This window comes from Paramisgurnus dabryanus, chromosome 16, assembly GCF_030506205.2.
Source record: "Paramisgurnus dabryanus chromosome 16, PD_genome_1.1, whole genome shotgun sequence".
Classification (NCBI taxonomy): domain Eukaryota; kingdom Metazoa; phylum Chordata; class Actinopteri; order Cypriniformes; family Cobitidae; genus Paramisgurnus; species Paramisgurnus dabryanus.
In genome coordinates this window covers 29,491,641-29,516,784 of record NC_133352.1, presented here as the reverse complement: position 1 = coordinate 29,516,784, position 25,144 = coordinate 29,491,641, and the positions used below count along the sequence as shown (strand labels likewise).

Below are 25,144 nucleotides of genomic sequence, written 5' to 3'. Positions count from 1 at the left end.
ATAAACACAAACATGATAAAAACAATGACTGTAAATAACATATCATGTTTACAATGAAGATGGTCTGCTCATAGCGTCGTTCCAAAACCTGGTGAGCTGCCTACAAACACAGCATTTCAACATTACAGGCACGCTCTCGTGTGTTTTTGAAGGTAGGAAACCTTTGAACCAACATGTAAAGCATTGTCCTGCACTGAGAAAACAATCCCAGAATGCATTGCAAGAAACTCAAAGCATTCATACAAAATGGTTAATGAACAGAGAGAAAGGCTCATTGTAAAGTTATTTTAGCTATTGTTTTACGATCTTTTTAGATTTGATGGAGAATAAAAGTGACGCAATCCTATGAAATATTTGTCTTGCACTTGTATGAGTTATTAATACATTAAAGGGATAATTCAAATCCCTTGATAATTTTGTCATCAATTACTTACCCCCAAATTTTTCCAAGCTTGTATACGTTTCTTTGTTCTGCTTAACACAAATGATTATATTAAAAAAAGGGTCTGTAAATAAAACGATATTATCCCTTAAGTGTGATGCCTTTATCTGGAGCACTATTGACTTCCATAGTAGGAAAAGTTATATGAAAATCAATGTCCCTGACTGGTGGAGATTTTTTTAAGTAATTTATACAAGTTTGGAACAATTGAGGGTCTGTAAATGATGACAAAATTTTAATTTTTGAATGAACTATATTATCCCTTAAGTGTGATGCCTTTAAAAAAATTGATCTGGGGCACCATTGACTTATATAGTAGGAAAAATAATATGGAAATCAATGGTGTCGCTGATCTGGTGGAGATATTATTAGAGACACCATTGATTTCCATATTATTCTTACTACTATGGAAGTCAATGGTGCCCCAGATCAATGTTTTTTTAAAGTAATTTATACAAGTTTGGAACAATTGAGGGTCTGTAAATGACAAAAATTTCATTTTTGAATGAACTATATTATCCCTTAAGTGTGATGCCTTTAAAAAAAATAGATCTGGGGCACCATTGACTTATATAGTAGGAAAAATAATATGGAAATCAATGGTGTCGCTGATCTGGTGGAGATTTCTTTAGAGACACCATTAATTTCCATATTATTCTTACTACTATGAAAGTCAATGGTGCCCCAGATCAAAGTTTTTTTTAAGTAATTTATACAAGTTTGGAACAATTGAGGGTCTGTAAATGATGACAAAATTTTCATTTTTGAATGAACTACACTATCCCTTAAGTGTGATGCCTTTAAAAAAAATGTAGATCTGGGGCACCATTGACTTATACAGTAGGAAAAATAATATGGAAATCAATGGTGTCTCTGATCTGGTGGAGATTTTTTTAGAGACACCATTGATTTCCATATTATTCTTACTACTATGGAAGTCAATGGTGCCCCAGATAAAAAAAAAATTAAGTAATTTATACAAGTTTGGAACAATTGAGGGTCTGTAAATGAAAACAAATTCTTTTTTGAATGAACTACATTATCCCTTAAAGCAACACCAAAGAGTTTTTTTTTACCTTAAAATAACGTTTCCAAAAAAGTTTCAGTGGTTCATCCACTCAAAACAGGTTGAATGGCACTTTCACATTCGCTTTGCAGCCCTCTATCGGGCCAAAACCGCACTAAAGAAGTTTCCAACCGTCGGGTAGTGGTCCTGTAGTTCAAGTGAAAACTACAAAAACTTGCTTTACGGCAGACTTACATTCCAATCAGAGCCAGCTATGCTGCAGTATTTACGACAGTGCTAATGAACAATTACGCTTCTAACCTGTAGGGGGAGCAAAGAGCAATAAATCTTTAGTGTTGCTTTAAGTGGGATGCCTTTAAAAAAAATAGATGTGGGGCACCATTGACTTAAACAGTAGGAAAAATAATATGGAAATCAATGGTGTTGCTGATCTGGTGGATTTTTTAAAGTAATTTTTACAAGTTTGGAACAATTGAAGGTCTGTAAATTCATTTTTGAATGAACTATACAATCCCTTAAGTGTAATGCCTTTAAAAAAATCAGAAACCAGACCAGCCCATTGATTTCCATATTATTCTTACTACTATGGAAGTCAATAGGCCCCAGAACAATTTTTTTTAAAGTAATTTATACAAGATTGGAACAATTAAGGGTCTGTAAATGATTGCAAAATTAAATTCTTTTAATGAACTATACTATCCCTTAAGTGTGATGCATTTTAAGGCATCAAGCCAGCTCAGGTTTTGGAACACAACCATACTTCTGTTTACATTAGAAAAGATTAAAGCAGGAAAAGGTGTTTTAAAGTTAAATTACACACTGTTGTTAAAACACCACGACACGTATCAGAGCACACCATGTGTGAAAGAGAAAGAGACAGGGGGAGTGATACAGAGAGCGAGGGAGTTCAGGTTACAGGAAGAACATCTACTGTATGTTCTGTGTTAAAGTGAACATGCTTTACTAAAGATGAGGGTCTGATCCTCATGACATCAAAAAGACAAACCTGAGGTCACTTCCTGTGCCAGGAAGTCCGCATGAGACAGGAAGGGAGGATCTAGAGTGATCAGATGAAAGAAAGAATGATAAAAAGATAGAAAAAGAAATCAAGTAAAGAGAGATGAGCGGACAAGATGTTACATAAGAGTTCATTATTAATATTTATTTATTAGTAGTACCATCCACAGACACATGCAGAGGAGAACACACTTTTAGTTAAGATAAACCAACTAATATTAAATCAATGTTACGAGTTCAACTTTGAGAAACTCAGAAAAAAAACAAAGGAAAGGTGGACTCTCACAAAGGGAGAGGGATTAAAGGAATTAAAGGCATAGCAACATTTAGCTATGAGGATCAGAAAGACAGAGATGGCCACATTCAGGAAGATCAATAACATTGTAATATGATTCCTTTAAAATCAGGAAAAGTGCTTGTATGTACCCTGGGGTGTGTCATCATCAGTAAAAAATTGTGTTGCTTCCAGCGCTGACTCTGCCTCTTCGGGACACAACGCTGCAGAGATAGCGAGAGAGAAAACATCACGCACGCGCACACACAAGCATCATAAAAACACAACATCTGACATGAACATATTCTTGGTGCATCATATCCTCTATACACAGAGTAAAGTAACACAATCTCATCTTTACATCTTCACACAAACACACAGACTGGTTTTATTGGTGAAGTTTCCTCACACCTCCTCTCTGCTTCACACTATTGGCTGTACCTCTCACCCAATTACTGTTTAACAGCGAGTCTGTAAAACATACCAGGAGGCAAGTGCAGCTTGTAGAGTAGTTTTAGTTTCTCAGTCATATCTCCATGATACATCCCACCTGAAAAAACAAACCAAATGTGTCCAGAATCAAATCATAACATAAGAACTAAAAAAATTTTTTGTCTATTTTAGTAGTAAAACTACATGTTTAAAGGTCACCTATTTCAACGTTATTTTGTGTATTTGGTGTAATTCAATGAGTTTGCGTGGTTTATGGTTAAAAAACACATTATTTTCCACATACTGTACATTTAAGATCCAGATTTCCCTTTCTTTCTAAAACGCATGGATTTTGTACAAAACTCATCGATTTGAAAAGCGTTGTGTCCGTGATTGGCCAGCTAATCTGTACGTTGTGATTGGCCTGAATACCTCTGACATCAGCCGGACCCTCCATGTGACCCTCCTTACCATGTTTGAAAGATTCGCTCACAATTCAATGCTAAAAGAAGTTAACTTACAGGCTGTGAGTCCAAAGCGGGATAAATTATGATAATGTCGGTCTTCTCTACATCACCAATCCCAGGAAGTAAACTGTTGCCTACAATCCGTGTGTTTGTTGTAGTCCAAGAAAAGAGATTTACGTTGGAAACGCTAATTTGCGTCGTTGTTTACTTTGGGGTTTGTACATTTGCATTTTGTTAACATGAAAAAAAAACACGTTCACACCAAAGGAAATATAAAAACGTGAGTCATAGGTCTTTTTCGGCCTAATACTGCGTACACAACAAACACAAAGCATCGCGCTCCTCGCTCTAGATTACTCACAGGATTATTTTTAACTTGCACGAAAGATTCATTTTAGGTGAATAGGGCGTGTTTTCGCGGCAAATAGGTCACCAGATTTGTGTAATTCGTGAATCGAGAGTTCGGGTCTATTATCGTCTTTGCATTGACTTTGTATGTAATCTACTTGCGCAAATCATTGAATTCACATTCGGTGTGTACACCCTATTATGCTGCTTACACACCAAACACAAAGTATTTCATTCCTCGCTCTAGATTACCCACAGGATTATTTTCAATTTGCACAAAAGATGCGTTTGAGGTGAATAGGGCATGATTTTGCACCAATCAGGTTGGCCGATTAGGCTACATTTCCATGACAACATGTGGTAAAAAAAAAGGTTTGTTATTCACAAAAATGACAGAAACGCCAGTAGACGGCAATGTTACCTTTGTAAAGAAACACTACATGCCTGTGCACAAAACAATCAAGACGCCAAAAGCATCAAGCAACTTTGTTTAGATGGATATGAGGAACATTTATTACTACAAGTGACCCTGGACTTCAAAGTGCCAAAATGTTATAAACTTTGTTGGAGTAGTATAAATAAAATTACAGCACAAACACAATCCTGTACTGTAGGTTGAAATTGTTGTTTTAGTTATATTCAGGCATGAATATAGACCGAATTAACACATGCGCATAACTTCACATTATCACAGATTTAGTTATGTAAATTACACAGAGATGACAAGGCTTCGTTTTCAAAAACTTGCACTTCGAAATCTATCATTAAAATGTTTTGTTTGTCATAAAAAACAAAAACAGCCAAACCAGTTTTTGGTTGAAAATGTTAGTTTGGACTAGTGTTTCCCAACCAGGAGTCCGGGGCCCACAGGGGGACTCAGCAGATTTCCAAGGCGGCCTCAAGATTACTTAAAATTATAAAAAATTGGACAAAACAAGCATTAAAATAAGCTAAACAAGATGTTTCTTATTATTTTGGCCATTTTAGTAGCGAATATGCATCTCTGAGGCTGTTTCCACATGGCATTAACATGCCTTTTCGTCGATCGGATCAGAAGTGGACAACGTTAATGCCAGGTGTAAACGGTGTTCAAAACGTTTTGAGCTCGTCCACTTTCGACCACTTTCAACCACATCCAGAGGTAGTCGAAACCACTTTCGATCGGATCGCTTTGAAGTTACGGAACGCATGTGGTTGAATGTGTTCGAACAGCCACACGCGACCGCCTTCTCTCCGCCCATTTATCTAATCTGAGGTATTAAACACAAGTTTTACGTCTTTTTTTTACTTCTGGTGTGAACATACGGTTAACTGCGCCATTTTTAGCCTTTCATTGATAAAACTAAAGTGGCTGATCTTCGTTTTGAAAGCTGCGCGATCCTATTTCATCAATTGCGCTGAAAATTCAGAGAAAGCTCTAACACACACACGTACAAAACTCTGTGCAGCATGTATACTTGCTAAACAAGCAGCGGACTCCGACATAATATTTGTTTGCGTCCATATAAACTCATAATTACTCCCGCTCGGGTTTGAATGACAGCGGAGAGACTCGCCCACCTTCTCACAGACCACCCCCTCACAGTATTCAGGACAGAAGCGGTCGAAAGTGGACAAAAGAGACTAATTTAAATACCAGGTGTACACGTAATTTGTCTCTCTCGTCCACTTGTGATCCGATCGATGAAAACACATCTTAATACCAAGTGTAAACAGCCCCTCTGTCTAGTAATTCCAAGCTCTAGTTAATTTTATCTGGAAAAAATTGAGTGAGTGGGAGGCCTTCAAATATTGTTTTGTTGCAAACTATGGGGCCTTGAAGTGAAAAAGGTTGGGAATCACTGGTTTAGACAATACTCATTATCTCCCAGAATATATCTGCTTTTAAATCAAAACCATTACATCTTAAATCATCATTTAAACCATGCACATGCCATTGTTGCCGATGCGTAATTAATTCACCAGCATAATGCATTTCATACTAATAAAAAAGCTATGTTTACCTCAACACACAAACTAAAAAATGACAAGCAGAAGCATCACTAACATTTCTGTTGTGAGTGATGTCACAAACGAATCACTGAGTTTTGATTTTGTTGTGCAAAACCAGAGGATTGTCTACTTACTGAGACCGGTGACAAACTCTTTAAAGTTGATAAGCGAGTCTTTGTTTTGGTCGAGCAGGCGGAAGAGTCTGGTGGCGAGTGTGTTGGAATGAAGGCCGCAGCTCCAGGGTGCAAGAGCGGAGAAGAGCTGAACGAACTGACCGCAGTCGATGCGATACTGCTCCAGATACGGCAGGCTCGGGTCGTGACGCTCCGCCGGTGTGCTGCTGGCTCCCCAGTAACAGCTCATGATGTGTTTGGCCTGTGAGAGGTTTTATTTATATTTCAGCACAATACTTGATTGATGGGAATGTGCAAGATTGGTTTTCCCAGATCGGAGCGTTTAATGCATAAACACAACATGCTTACACAAAACCGATTCATCTTACCTTAAACAGAACAAAGAGCTCCTCCAAATCCTCAATACTGAAGGCTGATTCAGTCATGATGGCTCGCACCTGAACAAAAGTAATTACACTTACCAAAAGTCTTAAATTATGAAATACATACTGAATATGTACACACGTAAACACCTTACCACACTCCTCTTGGCTGTATCTTCTAATGACTGTATGACTTTTAATCTCTGCTTGAACCTCATCTGCTCGATGACATCGGCACGCAGACTACCAAACTTCTACAACGTAAAAGAAACCACTTTATTACTCTGACCAATGAGAGGTAGTTTAAATACTAAGTCCCACCCTCTCGCTTTGTCCTCCTCACCTCATAGGATGCTTTAATGAGTTCAAACACATCAATCTCAGGTGGAGGGCTGTTGCCACTGGTCAACAGGGCGTGAAGGTGAGGAATGGGTGAAGAAACAGTCTGCTTATTTACAACATTATCCAGATATCTGCAGGATTTAAAGACACAGAAATAAAATGTAGAAAAATACTTGTATGTGGGAAAATATATATCAACAATAAATCTCTTAAACCTCATCATCAGATGTACATGTTTATCCAACAGCAAATATACAGGCCACACCCATCACAACCACGGCAAGCTCATCCCTGACACACCCATTGTATATAGCCACACCCACCTGCCCAAAATAGTCATGGCTTCTCCCTCGTCTGAGCAGGCCAGCAGTTGATCCATGTTAGCATATAGCACAGCTAAAGACACCTGAATATGAGAGAAAGCTACTGTCAGTAAAATGCACTGACCAGAGACTGAAAATATCAATAATCCAATATTAATATAGTTCACTGTATTTTTTTCATAACGGTGATATGGCTTCTATTTCGAATATTTCACTATACATTCACATGTCATGTATAAAAACTTTTTCCCCGCCAGCGTTTTTTTTTTTAAGTTGCCAGCCAGTGCCAACATTTTTTGGGGGGGGGGGGGGATTTTCACAAAAGTTGAATGCCTTCTATAAAACGTTTTTCAATGAATATATAAACAAAAACAAACCCTCTGCTTTCCAACAAACAAACAAACCAAAAAGTTTCATCCCATCTTCATTTGTTAACTCTTTCAACGCCATTGACGAGATATCTCGTCAATTAAGAGAAAACGCTTCCCCGCCAATGACGAGATTTTCCGTCTTTCCGCAATACCGCTATTATCCACCAGGTGGCGCCCTTACGCAACTTTTTAAACTCGGAAGTATTGCCCTATGGCAAGCGGCTGCATGTCCGTGTCTGTTTTAAAGATCGCTCTGAATGGGATCTCTATGAAAAGTCCGTCACAAAAATGAAATTATCTCTGCTTTTTGCTCAAATTGTGGTGTTTTTGCAGAAACCTACCCATATTCAAAAGCTGATATGTTTATATATTTAAGGAAGAACATTTCTGGAAGGCATTAAACTTTGGTGAAAATCATGAAAAACGCTGGCGCTGGCTGGCAACTTTTTTTAAAAACGCTGGTGGTGAAATAGTTAAAAAATAAAAAAAATCAGCAAAAATCTCAAATAACTGAATTTTTTGTTAAGGAGTTCCGATTCAGAACGATTTTTAGACAGAGTTTTTACTGTTTTTGAAAAAGGAGACTTAAGCATTTTATAAGTTGGGTAAGAGCACCATCTAGTGGATAATAGCAGAAATATAAATTACTGTAAAAACTCTTCAGTAAAGAGTCACTGGCAGGGAAATGTTTCTCTTAATTGACAAAATAACTCGTCAATGGCAGGGAAAGAGTTAAATGCGTGTCAAGGTGCTTCTTTCTTCCAAAGCGTGCTCCCGTGGCGTCTTTTATAGCTAAGCAACCTTGAGCCGCGCTCTCCGGGAAGGTGAGGATAACAGAATGCCTGATCGGATTTAAATCGCTCATTTGTAACTCCCGTCAAATAATATCACTGTCACAATGCAATGAATTAATCTGGTTGGGAAAGAAAATATAGGCCTAGAAAATAGCAACTTTTGCAAAAAAATTTAGTTGTTCTTAGTACACAATGTAACTACAGAAGAGTCAAGTTTTAAATAAGAAAAATATCAAAACTCTTTGGTTATTTGAGCATTTTATTTATTTATTTATTTTATTTGAGCAGTAGCCATTGTGCTCAAAAGGAGTAGGCCGAAGCAAAAAGCTTATTAACGCCCTCCCCAAAAATCATGGATCATGATGCTAATGATCCAATCAGATTCAATGAATTATGCTAAGCCATGCTTAAAGAGGTACCGCCAGACCCGGAGATCAGCTGAATGAGTTAAAAAAAGGTAAAACTCAATTGTTTAACTCTAGGAGGCTGTTTACACTTGGCATTAACATGCGTTTTCGTTGATCGGATCACAAGTGGACGACGTTAATGCCAGGTGTAAACGGTGTTCAAAACGTTTTGAGCTGTCCACTTTCGACCACTTTCAACCACATTCAGAGGTAGTCGAAACCACTTTCGATCGGATCGCTTTGGAGTTGCGGAACGCATATGTGGTTGAATGTGTTCGAACAGCCACAAGCGACCGCCTTCTCTCCGACTTCTGGCGTGAACATACGGTGAACAGCGCTATTTTTAGCCTTTCATTGATAAATCTAAAGCGGCTGATCTCCGTAGTTTCGTTTTGAAAGCGTGAAAGTTGCGCAATCCTATTTCATCAATTGCGCTGAAAATTCAGAGAAAGCTCTAACATATACAGGTAAAAAACACTGTGCAGCATGTTTACTTGCTAAACAAGCAGCGGACTCCTACATAATATTAGTTTGCGTCCATATAAACTCATAATTACTCCTGCTCGGGTTTGAATGACAGCAGAGAGATTCGCCCACCTTCTCACGGACCACCCCCTCACAGTATTCAGGACAGAAGCGTTCGAAAGTGGACAAAAGAGACGGATTTAAATACCAGGTGTAAACGTAATGTGTCTCTCTCGTCCACTTGTGATCCGATCGATGAAAACACATCTTAATACCAAGTGTAAACAGCCCCTAGGAGAGCTGGAAAATAAGCCTATTTTCAAAAAAAGTGGAGAGTCTCTTTAATATAAATTTTTCTGTCCAACTATCTTATGTCACATTAAATAGCCACTTTAGGTCACTTACCAAGGGGTCACACCAGCCGTGTTAAAGGCGTCAAATTCACGTCTACCGCGTCTAGTTTGCGGCTTGAACATTTTGAGGTTACTTCATTCACGCGTAAAAGCCGCACGTGAAATTCTAGTCATCGTCACTACTAGAGCAAGCTCCTGATTGGTTAATGCTGCGTGTTTTTCCGGCAAAGTTAACATTTTTCAACTCGCGTTTTTGCCACGGCAACGCTCAATTCGCGCCAAACACGCAAATTAGGTGGAAACGCAAATGATTTGTGCCGCGAGACCTCCACATGTGCATTAATGCATCTTCACATTGACTTAACATTAAAATCACTCGTGCTTGACGCCACTACCGCAGCTGGTGTGAACGCAGCATTAGGCTTTTTAATAATATTTTCCCACATATTACTATAATAGCAAAGTTATCAAAACTATGAAAGTCAATACTGTTAGTTAAATCTGTTAGTTTGAGACACCTGCATTTATCACTGAGTGACGATCAGGTGCACCTCATTAATATTAACTCTTTCGCCGCCAGCATTTTTCATGATTTTTACAAAAGTTTAATGCCTTCCAGAAAATGCTCCTTTTTAAATATATAAACATACAATATATAAAATAAAAGAACCCTCTGCATCAAACAAAAAAATCTGTTTCATCCTACCTTCATGTGTTCTGTTTTTATCATCTCTCAAATATGTGTAGGTTTCATCAAAAACACCAAATTTTTGAGCAAAAAGCTGAGATAATTCCATTTTTGTGAAGGACTTTTGGACATACAGCTGTTTGCCCTAGGGCAATACTTCCGGTTTTTATAAGTTGCGGAAGAGCACCTGGTGGATAATAGCGGTATTGCAGATTGACGAGATAACTCGTCAATGGCGGGGAAAGAGTTAAAGGTAAGCCTTAAAGTCCTATTTTTATTTGACAATGAGTTTACGTTTAATTTTATATGAGGGCAAAATACAAATTAAAGATGAACATCAATTTATTTATACCATTTTTTAAATATTATATTGTTTTATAGGAGGAGGTTTCATAGGCTTGGCAAGTTCATTTGTTCAGAAATGTTGATAAAAAAAACAGACATTTTTGTCAACATACCAAGCCTTTTTTAACATTAATACCATTATCATATTTATACTGCAACGGTTGAAATTTTGTGATAGAAACTTTAGCCATATCGTCCATCCCTAGTGTGATCTACTGTCAGTCAAATGCAAAAATATCAGAGATCTACTGCACTAAAGAAAGCTTGAAAAGATGGTTAATAAGATGAATAATGTATTTATAACTAAGAGTTATTGCTTTCGTTAAATTTCTCTTGTGTAGCATCTGAAGATCTGCACCTGGAAAATGACTTTAATGCCCTCGTAAAAGAAACAGTCGACCAGCAGGACAGCGCTGTCAAAAGGCATGACGGAGAGGAAGAGTGTGAGAAACCAGGACAGAGAGATGGTGGAGATAACACCCAAATCCTGCATGTGCTCGTATAACAACGGCAACACTTCACGGGTGAGCTCCTCAAACACGCCCTGATCCACCAACGCCCCTGAAACAGTGAGATAGAGAAACATATAAGAGTGAACTGTTTACGTCATTCAGCACATTTTATAAAGTAGACGTGTTTATGTATTTGTGACTAACCCACAACTCTAGTGTTGTAATAATCAGGCAGCATTTGTTCGCACAGCGCAACAAGTAGCCAAAACGCCTCTTCTTCATTACAATACAGCAACAACACAGATGTGACAATATTCATCGCCTGCAGAGAAAATGAGAATTAACAGCCGTTCACACACAAGGTTGAAAAATGTCTGAGTGCGAAAACATATTTTGTTATTTTAGCTTAGAATCGGTATTTGTAAACATAAACACATGGGCCCAATAAATGTACCTGACAGTATCCAATGCCTGGGTTCCTGTACGCATAGGCTGTTAAAACTCGTCTGAGTGCAGCGATACCCATCTCGTTCTGAAAAGCGTGGTGCTCGGGCATCGATCTGTGAAGATCTCTCTCAATCTCCTCTGTTGCTAGGGTACATTTACCCATCGCCTGCTCAACCAAACTGGCGTAGTAACCCGGGTGTGCAGCCATCTCGTTCTGAGCCCCTGGAGAGAGCAAGAATTTAAAATATCCATTTATTTAACTCTGCTGTATCTTTAAAACCAAAGCGAATATCAGTCATGTGAACATATTGAGACACAGAGGAGAATAACAGTGATCCCGGGGTACCACATGTTAATCTTCAGAATGACAGCTGATGGTGTGTTTTTCATAGACAGTACAAGACGCGTCACATATGTGTGAAACAAAATCTCTGACATTCACACACACCCATCAGAGATCTCAAACACATTTACACATGGCTGTTAAATGGCAATAATGTACCACCATTGACCCGTCTATGTATTTTTGTTTGTTACTTAAAGTAGCATTACCCAATCACAAGTAAGCAAAGCCTCTTTCATGCACGTGCGTATGTTTGAGCATTAACTCTTTCTACACCAGCATTTTTTTTTTAAAGTTGCCAACTGCAGAACTTTTGATTTTCACAAACGTTAGTGTTTTATAAGTTGGGTAAGAGCGCCACCTAGTGGATAATAGCAAAACCCATCATTGGCAGGGAAGTGGTTTCTCTTAATTGACGAGATAAATCGTCAATGGCGGGGAAAGAGTTAAAAGAGTGAAATGGGAACCGCGATCGCAGAACGGTCACTTGCCCGATCAAGTCAGTGCAACGCCATCACAAACGACTATTTCACATGCTTTTGGCATTGCCAATTGAAAATTTAAGCACAAAACATAAATAAAATCCAGATAATTTACTCACCACCATGTCATCCAAAATGTTGATGTTTTTCTTTGTCCAGTCGAGAAAAAATTATGTTTTTATGAGGAAAACATTCCAGGATTTTTCTAATTTTAACTGATTTTAATGGACCCCAACACTTAACAGTTTAATGCAGTTTCAAATTGCAGTTTCAAATGACTCTAAACGATCCCAAACGAGGCATAGGGGTCTTATCTAGTGAAACGATTTTAATTTTTGGCAATAAAAAAAAAAAAAAATGCACTTTTAAACCATAACTTCTCTTCTTCCTCTGGCTGTGTGACGTGACGACGTATTACGTAAGGTCGCGCTGGCGTGTCACACGACCGGAGAAAGACGAGAAGTTGTGGTTTAAAAGTGCATATTTTTAATTTTTCTTGCCGAAAATGACAATTGTTTCGCCCCTATGCCTCGTTTGGGATTGTTTAGAGTCCTGTGAAACTGAAATTTTAAACTGCATTAAAACTGTTAAATGTTGGGGTCCATTAAAGTGAAAAAAAAATCTGGAATGTTTTCCTCAAAAAACATAATTTCTTCTCGATTGATTTAAGAAAGACATCAACATTTTGGATGAAATGGTGGCGAGTAAATTATCTGAATTTTTTAAAGAAAATTTAATAATCCTTTAAGAGCAAGATAATCTAAAAATGCCGTAATTATCCTCGTGTACACATTTCCTGTCTTTGTTATTTTATTTATCATGTGTTTTCTTTATATATATATATTTCACTGTATGAAAATTTGTTGGGTCAAATATGTCACAGTTTACTTTATTTTGCTATATACGTCCCTGTCCCCTTCACATTAAGATGCCGCTATGCCCCTCCTTGACAGTGTGATGAATAAATATAAAGTGACATCATGCATGATCTCATCATTAATTGGATTAGGGGCGACCAGCGCCCTCTGATGTTTATAGAATTCAATACCTGAGAAGAGCAGCCAGAGTTCTCCTCTCAAACTTTCTGGTATCCCGTTCAGAACCAGCTCTCGGGTCTTAGACGTCCGGTACATGCAAACTCCACGTCCAAACTCAAAAAAGTGGATGTTCCACGATTCTTCTTTCATCTTCTCTCTCGTCTGGATCACACGAGTAAAAATAGTTCACAACACAACCAACAAAATACAACCAATATGACCTTTGTCATCAAATTTCAGCTAAAAATACAAATAGTATTCTTTATTATTTCAGAACACTGGTTCTGCGGTCAAATATTTTTAATGCGATACTGTAGTATAGAGTTAGGCTGGTCATTATCACAAATATAAATCCACTTAGGGAGATACAAGATCTCTCCGTCCTGTAAGGGCTTTATATGTAATGTAATCTTTATCTTATTTCACTCTGCTGTTTATTAATGTATCTCTCCATAGCCCATAATAAAGACATGGTACAATAAAATGCATTTAAGTCCAGATTTAGCAAGGAAATCAAGAGCGCGCTCTCACAGCTTTGGGTCCGAGCTCCTCTGGGAAGTCCTGCTGGTAGATGTGAAGGAGACCATGCTTGGCTGTAGGCAGATTGGGTGTGTAGTGTTGGTTTTGGGGTATCTCTCCTGCTCCCAATGTAGGTGACGGAGGTAAAGAGGGAGGCGTGCTCGGGCTGGGATTCTCCTGGATACCAATGATGTACAATAATGCAACCATTACAAACACATCAGTACACGCAGTGTTGCTTAATTTTAAATGGCCAAAATCATAAAAACTAATTGGAAATATTTTATGTGTTGCTCAGCTCTGACGACAACTGAAATTTGTAGTAGCATTAGCAAACAATATTTTATCAATATTTTATCAGTAAAATAGGCATTTGAAATGACTCACGGATTGAGCGAGTAGGCCACAGGGTCCGTCAGGTGTCCGCTGCAAAAAGTCTGAGATCCGCTGTACCAGGAAGTCGCGATCTTTAAGATTGGCAAACAGAAAGGTCATCTTGTTTTTAGTGCTGATGGACAGTGGACTCGGCAACACGCTACTGCTGTCGGCTTTCTCCACTATGGTCACCTGCAAAAAAAATAAAAAGAGCTTGGTGAGCTGTTGTGTTTTGTGTTGGTGTAGTTATTATGTGTGTGTTTATGTGTGTGTTTACCTCTCTTAGAGGGATGATGAGCTGACACAAATCTTCCTCGCGACTGGCGAAGCAGATGTAGTTGTTAGAAACAAACATTTGGCCAACAACGTGCATCTTGGCAAATGGAGTCCAGAGGGTGCAGTCTGTGTGGCCGTCCAAACGCTCGTCCTGTGTGAGTCGAAACAGTGCGCGGTATCGCTCGTTCTTCGCACGGGCGTCCAAATCTCTGGAGCGTATGAAACACATGTTAGAATTAAAAATATCAAAGTGGTTCAATCTCATTTACATAACTAGTCTACAATTTACTTTACGCATAATTATGAGTCACTGATGCACTATAGTACATTGCCACGTGGTAACCTGTGATGTTGACATGTGTAGATGACATGATTTAAAATAAAGCTTTTTTTCTCCTACAGTTAAATTTAATGAATCCTAAAATCTTCTATGATGTGCAACACAACCAGCTGTTAATATATCAGAAAATATTGTTTAGTATTTCATGACCCTTTAAATTCACAGCACTATTTTACACTAAAGAAATTTAAACCTGTAAATGATTGAACATTATTATAAATCTCAGCAAATTTTCAAGTTCCTACAAAATGATAATGTAAACCACATCACAAGAAATGTTTTTGTTTTGTTAATACTGCATTTCCAGTTTGAAATCGTGTTCTAAAGAGCAGTGAAAGATGAGACACATTCAATCATGTAATATTCATCTGTTCAGACCTTTTAAGTGCAGAGACGTTCTTCAGGGTCTTGCAGGGTTTTGGGAGCGAGCGGTCGGCAGCGAAGCTCTCATTGTCCAGCAGTTGTCTCATGGCGATGTTGGCCAGCTGCTCCATAAGTTTGAAGGTTTCGTTAATGTTGAGAAACATGGAAAAGAAGTGCTCGGTGCCCCGCGTGCTGACGCGAATGCTCTCTGGGAAAACCAGCGTGGCGTTCTTGTCCAATTGTGTAACGTCTGTCCACTGCACCACCAGTGAAACTAAAGAGATAATTCAGAATAAAAATGTTACACGACTCACTGGAATGTGACTGTGACAGCATTCCTTATTCAAATACTTCTGTATGAAGTATTAACTAAAGACTAAAGTATACTAAATAACGTTTAGTTTTTTAAAAGAACGCAAGGGTCAGTGTAGTGCACATGATGCAAATTTCATCATCAGAAGAGTACACATGTACTATTTTTGTGCATTTAACTTTCATGCATTAATTGGTTTATCCACAAGGTGGCAACCGTGCCCTGGGGAGCCTTGATTCACAATGGAGACGATGAAAAACTGCATAAACAACACACATTGACTTAATCGTAATGGAAACTAATCGTGAGACGAGTGATGATTCACACCCCTAGTTTGTAGACGTTTTCAGATAAGTATGAATTAGCATTTAGCTAACAAAGACAAACAACGTTGTTTTGGGGTTGGTGATGTCACTAACCCAGGAAGAAGCTCACTGTAGTTTATCCAGCCGTTCTTTTGTAGTTTATGAGAAGTGATTTCTGTTAATAAATCTCCATTTGCATTGAACTTTGCAACATTACACACTAACTGAAGTTAAAAAGTGAAATCATAATCAAGGACCCCTTTAACTTGTGAAATGACCTCTTTAGACTTACTTAACTGCTCCTTACAGACCCCTGTAGGCCAGGAGAGGAAATGCATGCGCCCAATGCTTTTATACGTGTTCGAGGCTGTGCATTTGACTGTTCTTGTACGCTGGTGAATGCATAAATGTTCTCCGCTTCCAGCTTAATAGTGGTAATAACCACAAGAAAATCATTTATTTATTTGTTTGGTTAGTAATGCTTTAATAAGCCTTGCGTTATATCGCTTAATTGTCTACAACTAGGGCTTTTACTGAGAAGTTAAATGTAATATTTATCATATCGCTTCTGCTTGGATGTTAGTGATACAAGCAATCACATTTTGAAACCCGTCGACAGATAAAATGTAAAAAACTCACCTTCTTTACCCAACAGGAATGAGTAGAAGCACAGGTGATTGACAGACAGGTAAATCCAGCCCTGTCGCGGGACTCTGCCTTTCCAGTAACTGCAGGGATAATAATTAACCAGCTTTTCTTCCTCCGGCATTCCGAACAACTTGCGCATCTTCAGCTCGGCTTCACGAAATTTCCCAGGATCCTCGTCCTCTTGAGGTCTGATGCCTTTATTTTCCTCAGCGATGATGCCCTACAGAAATACAAACTATCTTATTAAAGAATTCTTTATTTCTTTAGAGAACAGATCTGCAGTTCACAAGGTTAATATTGGATGTTTTAAAAAAGTATTGATGAGTTTTCATGTGTTGGTGACGTCGCTATCCACTTATCCTTTTAAAAAACAACGTTAGAGTTTCTTAAGCATTTAAGCTTTGGATAGAAGGGGTTTTAATATCATGAGAAAGGACATTTCAATCAATTACATCCAAACATTTGACTGGTGGTGAACTATTAGTGCACCGCTTACAGCATTGTTTCTAATGCAATGCAGTAATAAATGCATCAGATAATATAAAACACAATTACAATGAATTATAAATAAATAATTGAATGAAACAAGTAAAATGTATAATTTAAAAAAATATATAAAACAAGTGAAGGGAGGGTATTGTTTACATGCATTCAATAGAGAAGTAATGTAAAGCTCAGCTAGTAGACTTTAACCTAGAGAAAATTATTAAATGACTGAAAATAGAGCTTAAATAACCCAATCACTTTGTTTTACATGGACATACAAATAAAATCAAAGTCCCACCTGTATTTTACCCTTGACAAAGGTGGTGATGTCTACATCACTGTCAAAGATGGAGAGAGTTTGAAGCAGATTTGTCTCCAGCCACTCCCAGTGTTTAGTGATCTCCTTACGAGACGAGCCTGACACGTGCACATTTACACACACACCAACACACAAAATACACACAAGTTGAAGTCAATAAGTTAGGTCAAAGTATATCCATTTAGATATCTTATCAAATGTTGTTTCCTTGCATGTGTCACTCAGACACATTTACAATTTCCACACTGATCATTTATGTATCTTAAAGTAATCAGCTATATCTGATGCCTTAAAGGGGTCATAGCGTGAAAATCTGACTTGTTTTCAATGTTTAAGTGCTTTAATTGGGTCCCCAGTGCTTCCAAGAAAATGTGAAAAAGAACAACCCAGTAACTTTGTTTTGGTATACCAAGGGTGAAAAATAGGTCATTCAAACTTCGCCTGTTTTGTGATGTAGGTAGCGAGTTTTATTACAAAAATACAGCCCTTTAATCTGCACCATCCAACCACAACACTGCCATTTAGTCCAGAGAAAAAGAGAGAGAGGAAAAAAATAATTCACAGCACAACTGAGTTACATTCAATAAACCACCATCATGGCGATCAGTGTTTGCATTTCATCACCTCATTAGCATTTAATAGGACACACCCAAAAATGGCACCTACAAAGTGGCAAATTTTAACATGCTATAATACATTTTCTGTGGTGTATTTTAAGCTAAAACTTCACATACAAACTCTGGAGACACCAAAGACCTATTGTACATATTTAAAAAAAATCTTATAATATGACACCTTTAAAGTTGCCATGAAATTGAAATGAACAACTGTCATTTGTTTTGGAATATTGTGGTATTTTCTTACAAAGGAATATTTTTTTTAACTCATGTGTCCTCATAATCTTTAATCAAAAATGCAAATCTCCTCCTTTCCTCGAAACTTCTCTCTTTACTTCCGGACATATGGTATGGCAGGTGGCGGGGTCCGGGAAAAGATCGTAGTGATTAGAAAATAGCAACGTGACCCAACTTCAAATGATCAAATAAATTCTCGATGGATGAATTCAAGTCCAGCCACACATTTATTCATTTCAGAAGCCGTTTCCCCACAGGGAAAATAAGACAATCACTACTTCAATTTCATGGCGACAAACAATCTTCACTGTAAGTAAAAAAATCCCACTATCACATACACACATATTTGGATAAAAGAGCCATGGGTTTTACAAACACTGACCACAAGCAATGTTCCAGAAGATCTGAGACTCTCCAGTCTGATGCAGAATTCTGTACGGAGCGACACGAGCACTCGAATCCAACACAACATCCAAGGTTCCCACCAACAAACCTGACAGAAAAACATGGACAGAGAGAAAGAGAAAAGAAATGTAAGGCAATGTTCACAACAGAATTTTCGAAAAAGAGACGTCTCCTTCAGGTCTCACTGCCTCCCTTACATTACAGTAACACATTACTGACATAAAATTTAAAACGTTTTTAAAATGCTCCCACAAACACATACAAAGCTTTGATTAAATTGTGACAATAAGTACTGTACGTTTACATGCAACCAAATAATCAATTTGTAATCGTATTGATGGCTCAATCGTATTAAAAAGCCTTCATGCAAACACCTTGATCAATACGATTGAGGTCGATCGGATACAAATTTTGATCGTATTGAAAGGGGTAGTGTAAGCAGGAGAAAAGTATCCATGTAAATGGATGAATCATATATTTTCTCAATCGGATGCAAAAATACCTTGTGCACATGCACACAGAACATTTGTGTTCAAGTTCATGTCTTATATTTACCTCATACTTACGTAATACATAATTCTGGTCACAGAAACATGCAATAGCAAGGCAATGGCAACATACATTATGAGGTTAGTCAGGCGCTGTACATTCTGCAGCATTTATGTGTACTTTCATAACAGTACATAAAACATTATTATAGCATCGTGCCTTTTCGAAAATTGTGTTCCCTTTCGAGGAACTCGAGCTGCGTCGCCATAGCAACGCTTTGGGGAACGCCTCGGCGTGACTGATCTGAAGCACGTGTAACACATAATCAATAATTTGATGATTGGATATAGGCTGGATGCCGTGCGGACCAAGGGTATAAGAAGGCATCCCACACAAACACACTCGCTTTTAGTGCCTCAGCAAGTGACTGCGTGTACGTTTGCATAAATCTGAAGTATGTTTTATGAAGTTCAAGTATGTGTATCTCCCTGTCGGCGCGATATCACAGACAATGTGTCTAGAGCGCGGCACGCACAGTTGGCTTTTGAGAAACCTGGCTGTGTGCACTGTGAGCATTCCCGTGCACGTGTTGCGCTCCAGCTTCGCGCTAGAGAAGGATATCTCAAGGCTCGCGTTCTCACGGATCCGGTCCCGCTTCTGTCGAGGCAAAGCGGTGACTGCACTCGTGCGTGCAGGCGGCGGTATCCCCGCCTACACCCGTGACATCTGTCTTTCGCTCTCTAGGAAGCTTGGGCTCGCGGCTGCGATCCCGCTTCTCAGCGGCGGTTGCACTCGTGGAAGTCGCCATATGATTTCGCGCAGGCGGCGGTATCTCCGCCTGCACGTGAAGTCCCTCTCTCTCACTCGCCGGATCGGGAAGGCGCCCTGCGTGAGAGCCATATATGTTCAGCTGTCTATCTCCGGAGAGATGGATCATCTTCATAATCCGCCTACTGTTTAAGGCTAAACGTGCAGTCTCCACGTGAAGCCTCCTCTCTTCTTACAGTATGGAGGTATTATATGTATGTACATACACATAATAATGAAAATAGTAATATTTTTACGTTTTCTACACCTGTATGTGTAGGCTATGTATGTATATCTGCTTGTCACAGCCTGTGTGAGCTGTGTCAAACAGTGATTTTGTGTTTATGCTGAGTGTTGCTTGTACAGCTGTACACAGCATATTCTCCTGATCATCCGCTGGTCAAGATATGATCTTTTGTGTTACGATTCGAGTCCTTCATCCGCTGAGGCGGGTAACGTCTTCGTTCGTGGCACTCACTATTTCTTATTGAAGCGAAGCAGCTCACACCCCATATATGGTGCCTGCTTCCCTTCAGTGCCCTCGCAGGGCACACTCACTGCTGTGCGTAGTACCACAGGCAGCTGCAATTAACCTTCACCTGCACTGGTGGAACTGCATACAGCCGGCTCCAGTGGGGAGCATGTATACATTCTTGTGCAGGAGGCTGTAGAACCTCCACATGAGAGAAATGATGACCTACAGCCATTGCTTTATTGTTTCAAAAGGAGTTGTAATTGTTCAATGATGCAGCTCAGTCCTATCCTGTGACTGAGACAGACTGTGATTTAATCAGATCCGAGGACTGATTCCTTACATAGAGCTTATGTCTTCATTCAACACGGGAGGGGTTTCCCCGAGGGGAAACCCGTCTCGCATGATCAATGTCACGCACCGTTTTTTGCGTGCTGTGGTAACAGGAAGAAAGCATGGCTTCTGTCCCAAGGTCCTGTGTTGGGTGCGCGTTGTCGATGTGTGACGCTGACAACAGAAGCGTCCCTCACAGGTTGTTGCGATTATGGAAAGCCAAAAGGGTCAAAATCGCTGAAACTCATCATCGGCTATGGCACTGAAATTGCCTTGGAATTGATGGTGGTATGGGTTGGACTCCCATTTCCTTCTAGACCTGAGGAGCCATCATGTGTTTGTCTAGACAGACATCACATCGGTGGTTTCTTAAATATATCTCTAAAGAGGTCTGCAATCAAAGTCACGCATCGTTGTCTGCGTGCTCTGGTGGTGTGGAGGAAACCTTGGTTTCTATCCTAAGGACTGTTTTGGGTGTGGGCTGCTGGCGTGTTACGCTGAGAACAGACACATCCCTTACAGGTTAGAGTACAGTTATGGAAAGCCGATAGGGCCAAAATCACAACATTGTTAATTTTGGGATAATGGCATTTGTGGTCTCTGGACAAACTGTACTCGTTGACGACAGTTTAGACCCAGGCCACTTGCATATGGCAGATGCCCTGTAAGGCAAAGCCCATTCATGGGGACTTGAGATTCCAGCCAGATGTAGTGAACCACATCTGGAGAGTATTTGGACACGCAGAGGTGGATCTGTTTGCATCTCAGGACACCACACACTGCCTGATATGGCTTTTTCTTCTTTCCCCCAATCACTCTTCCACAGAAGTTCTGGAGAAAGTTTGCCAGAGATCTGGTAGCTGTCAGCTTGGCCTCTGAGGGGGCCAGGCTCGCAGGCTCAGGTCTCCCAACTGAGGTTGTGGAGACCATACTTTACTTCTGACAGTCCCAGTCAACTGCCCTGTTGTTGTGGTGCTGAAGTTTCTGCAGGAGCAAATCTCTGCTGGCTTAACTCCTTCCACTTTTAAGGTTTAGGTGGGAGCAGTCTCTGCCTACCATGCTCCTTTGGAAGGATGTCAGGCTCCCAACTGAGGTTGTGAAGACCATATGATTACTCCAGAGCTCCCTCAGGGAGCTTTAGCCCTAAGTGGAGAAACTTCACCTCATGGTGTTCAGCTCACGTGACAGACCCAATCACCTGCCCTGTTTATGTGGTGCTGAGGTTTCTGCAGGAGCAATTCTCCGCTGGCTTAATTCCTTCCACTCTTAAGGCTTAGGTGGCAGCGGTTTCTGCCTTCCGTATTCCTTCTGGAAGGACCTCATATTTCGTCTGGACAACCCTCGAGAGAGCTTTATGCCCTTAAGTGGAGAATTTTTCACCTATTGGTGTTTAACTCCCCTTACAAAACCCAGTCATCTGCCGTGTTTATGTGGTACTGAGGTTTCTGCAGCAGCAATTCTCTGCTGGCTTAACTCCTTCCACTCTTAAGGTCTAGGTGGCAGCAGTCTCTGCCTACCATGCTCCTTTGGAGGGACCTCATGCTCCCGAATGAGGTTATGGGAGCCAGATAATTACTTCAGAGCTCCCTCAACGAGGAAGCTTATGCCCTAAAGTAGAGAAACTTCACCTTTCGGTGTTCAGCTCACCTGACAGACCCAGTCAACTGCCCCTTGACGTGGTACTGAGGTTTCTGCAGGAGCATATCTCTGCTGGGTTAACTCCTTCCACCCTAAGGTTTAGGTGGCAGCAGTCTCTGCCTACCATACTCCTTTGGAAGAATGTCATGCTACCAACTGAGGTTGTGGAGACGATATCATTACTCCACCTTTAAGGTATAGGTGGCAGCAGTTTTTGCCTACCATACATTTCTGGACTTTCTGAGGGCAGTCTACATACCAGGCCACCTGAATGTGGCAGATGCCCCTTCGAGACAACAGACATCTCCGGTGAGAGTGGAAACTTCATCTAGATGTGGTGAACCACATCTGGAAAAGGTTAGGACGCGCAGAGGTAGATCTGTTTGCATCCCAGGACACCACACTTTGCCCACTGTGGTTTTCCATGGCACAGGCGTGGCCGAGGCTACGTCTGTATGCTTTCCCCCGTGGTTGTGTTTATCCCTCCACGGGGCAACTTTATTCCCTTAAGTGGAAAATGTTCACCTCTTGGTGTTCAGCTCATCTGACAGACCCAGTTATAACTGCCTGTCAACGTAGTGCTGAGGTTTCTGCAGGAGCGTTTCTCTGAGTTTACTCCTTTCACCATTAAGGTTTAAACGGCAGCAGTTTCTGCCTACCATACTTCGGTGGAAGGCTCATCAGTGGGTAGACACCCGTTACTGGCTCGCTTTCTTTGTGGCACTCGCAGGTTGCGACGTGTTAGCCGCACAAGGGTGCCAACTTGGGACCTACCAGTCATGCTGGAAGGGCTCTCGTCGGCTCCGTTCGAGCCATTTGAGACTTTGCCAGATAGGTTTCTGGCCTTTAAGGCTGTGTTCCTTCTGCTATCACCTCTTTAAAGCGAGTGGGGGACCTTCAGGCCCTGTCAGTATCCCCGACATGTCTGGAGTTTGCACCTGGGATGGCTAAGGCTTTTTTACACCCGAAGCCAGGTTATATTCCCAAGGTGCTGAACAATGTGCCGAGGCCCATTGTTCTACAGGCCCTTTGTCCTCCCCCCTTCAGGAGCGCGGACCAAGAAAAGCTGTATTTGGTGTGTCCCGTGTGAGCACTGGACACATAAGTTCACAGGACTGCTCAGTGGAGGAAGTCCGAGCAGCTATTTGTTTGCTTTGGTTCACCCAGAAAAGGTTTTACCGGCGACCACGCAGACTTTGAGCAGATGGATAGTAGATGCTATCTCACTGGCTTATGAACATCAGGGCTTACCCTCACCTGTCGCGGTGAGGGCCCTCTCTACCCGGGGTATGGCTGCCTCTAAGGCCTTAGGGTCAGGCGCCTCTCTTGACGTGTGTAATGCGGCTGGTTGGTCTTCGCCGCTCACCTCCGTCAGATTTTATGGTCTAGACCTAGACCCCTCTTTAGGGTCCCAGGTTTTTTGCCTTGACTGTGTTCAGTTATACACGCTACAGGCATTTGGTAGTATGGAGGCGTGGGCATCTCGTTCCCCAAAGCGTTGCTATGGCGACGCAGCTCGAGTTCCTCGAAAGGGAACGTCTCGGGTTACGTAGGTAACCCTGGTTCCCTGAGAAGGGAACGAGACGCTGCGTCTCCATGCCATACTCCCTGCATCCCTGTAGGCACTTGCTTCGGCACTGGTAGCGAGTGTGTTTGTGTGGGATGCCTTTTTATACCCTTGGTCCGCACGGCATCCAGCCTATATCCAATCATCAAATTATTGATTATGTGTTACACGTGCTTCAGATCAGTCACGCCGAGGCGTTCCCCAAAGCGTTGCTATGGCGACGCAGCGTCTCGTTCCCTTCTCAGGGAACCAGGGTTACCTACGTAACCAGAGACGTTTTCATTGCCTATATCTGAAAACGTCTTAAAGGTGACATAGAATGATTGAATGGAGTATTTATCCTTGTTCTGTGATGTGACATGTAGACAAAAATGTTTTTGTTTGGGTCTGTAATGCCTTAGAAGCTTCCTAAAAACCTCTCTCAGAGGCTGTTTACACTTGGCATTAACATGCGTTTTCGTCGATCGAATCACAAGTGGAGGACGTTAATGCCAGGTGTAAACGGTGTTCAAAACGTTTTGAACTCGTCCACTTCTGACCACTTTCAACCACATCCAGAGGTAGTCGAAACCACTTTCGATCGGATCGCTTTGGAGCTGCGGAACGCAATGTGGTTGAATGTGTTCGAACAGCCACACGCGACCGCCTTCTCTCCGCCCATTTATCTAATCTGAGGTATTAAACACAAATTTACGTTTTTTTTTTACTTCTGGCGTGAACATACGGTGAACAGCGCTATTTTTAGCCTTTCATTGATAAAACTACTGCGGGTGTTCTCCGTAGTTTCGTTTTGAAAGCGTGAAAGTTGCGCGATCCTATTTCATCAATTGCGCTGAAAATTCAGAGAAAGCTCTAACATACACATGTACAAAACTCTGTGCAGCATGTTTACTTGCTAAACAAGCAGTGGACTCCGACCTAATATTAGTTTGCGTCCATATAAACTCATAATTACTCCCGCTCGCGTTTGAATGACAGCAGAGAGACTCGCCCACCGTCTCACGGACCGTCCCCTCACAGTATTCAGGACAGAAGTGGTCGAAAGTGGACAAAAGAGACGGATTTAAATACCAGGTGTAAACGTAATGTGTCTCTCTCGTCCACTTGTGATCCGATCGATGAAAACACATCTTAATACCAAGTGTAAACAGCCCCTCAGATAGCTCTATTAGGGTGGGGGATTTTAAACAAGTGGTTTTGCACCTATTTGGCTCCACCTACTGGCTTAACTTGCAATCTCATTACTGATTAGCTGACTTTGCTGCCACTCTAAAAATGTAGCCAATTATTT

At 40.6% G+C, this 25,144-nt stretch overlaps 1 protein-coding gene across 2 annotated transcripts in view; it reads right to left on the bottom strand.

Annotated features, from left to right (window-relative positions):
* Positions 1-25,144, bottom strand: part of tbc1d9b (TBC1 domain family member 9b) — a 32,809-nt gene that overhangs the window by 5,050 nt on the left and 2,615 nt on the right. The window contains exons 2-20 of one of the 2 annotated variants that reach the window (XM_065274678.2): positions 18,525-18,635; positions 17,268-17,386; positions 16,475-16,703; positions 15,233-15,491; positions 14,516-14,723; positions 14,251-14,430; positions 13,876-14,040; positions 13,356-13,506; positions 11,490-11,704; positions 11,240-11,357; positions 10,942-11,144; positions 7,161-7,243; positions 6,839-6,968; positions 6,651-6,749; positions 6,502-6,570; positions 6,134-6,374; positions 3,245-3,310; positions 2,913-2,984; positions 2,476-2,526 (exon numbers count right to left, since the gene is read on the bottom strand). In XM_065274678.2, the coding sequence (XP_065130750.1) occupies positions 2,476-2,526; positions 2,913-2,984; positions 3,245-3,310; positions 6,134-6,374; positions 6,502-6,570; positions 6,651-6,749; positions 6,839-6,968; positions 7,161-7,243; positions 10,942-11,144; positions 11,240-11,357; positions 11,490-11,704; positions 13,356-13,506; positions 13,876-14,040; positions 14,251-14,430; positions 14,516-14,723; positions 15,233-15,491; positions 16,475-16,703; positions 17,268-17,386; positions 18,525-18,635 (2,769 nt within the window). The remainder of the gene's footprint in view (positions 1-2,475; positions 2,527-2,912; positions 2,985-3,244; positions 3,311-6,133; positions 6,375-6,501; positions 6,571-6,650; positions 6,750-6,838; positions 6,969-7,160; positions 7,244-10,941; positions 11,145-11,239; positions 11,358-11,489; positions 11,705-13,355; positions 13,507-13,875; positions 14,041-14,250; positions 14,431-14,515; positions 14,724-15,232; positions 15,492-16,474; positions 16,704-17,267; positions 17,387-18,524; positions 18,636-25,144) is intronic. The other variant, XM_065274684.2, reaches the window with a different exon arrangement.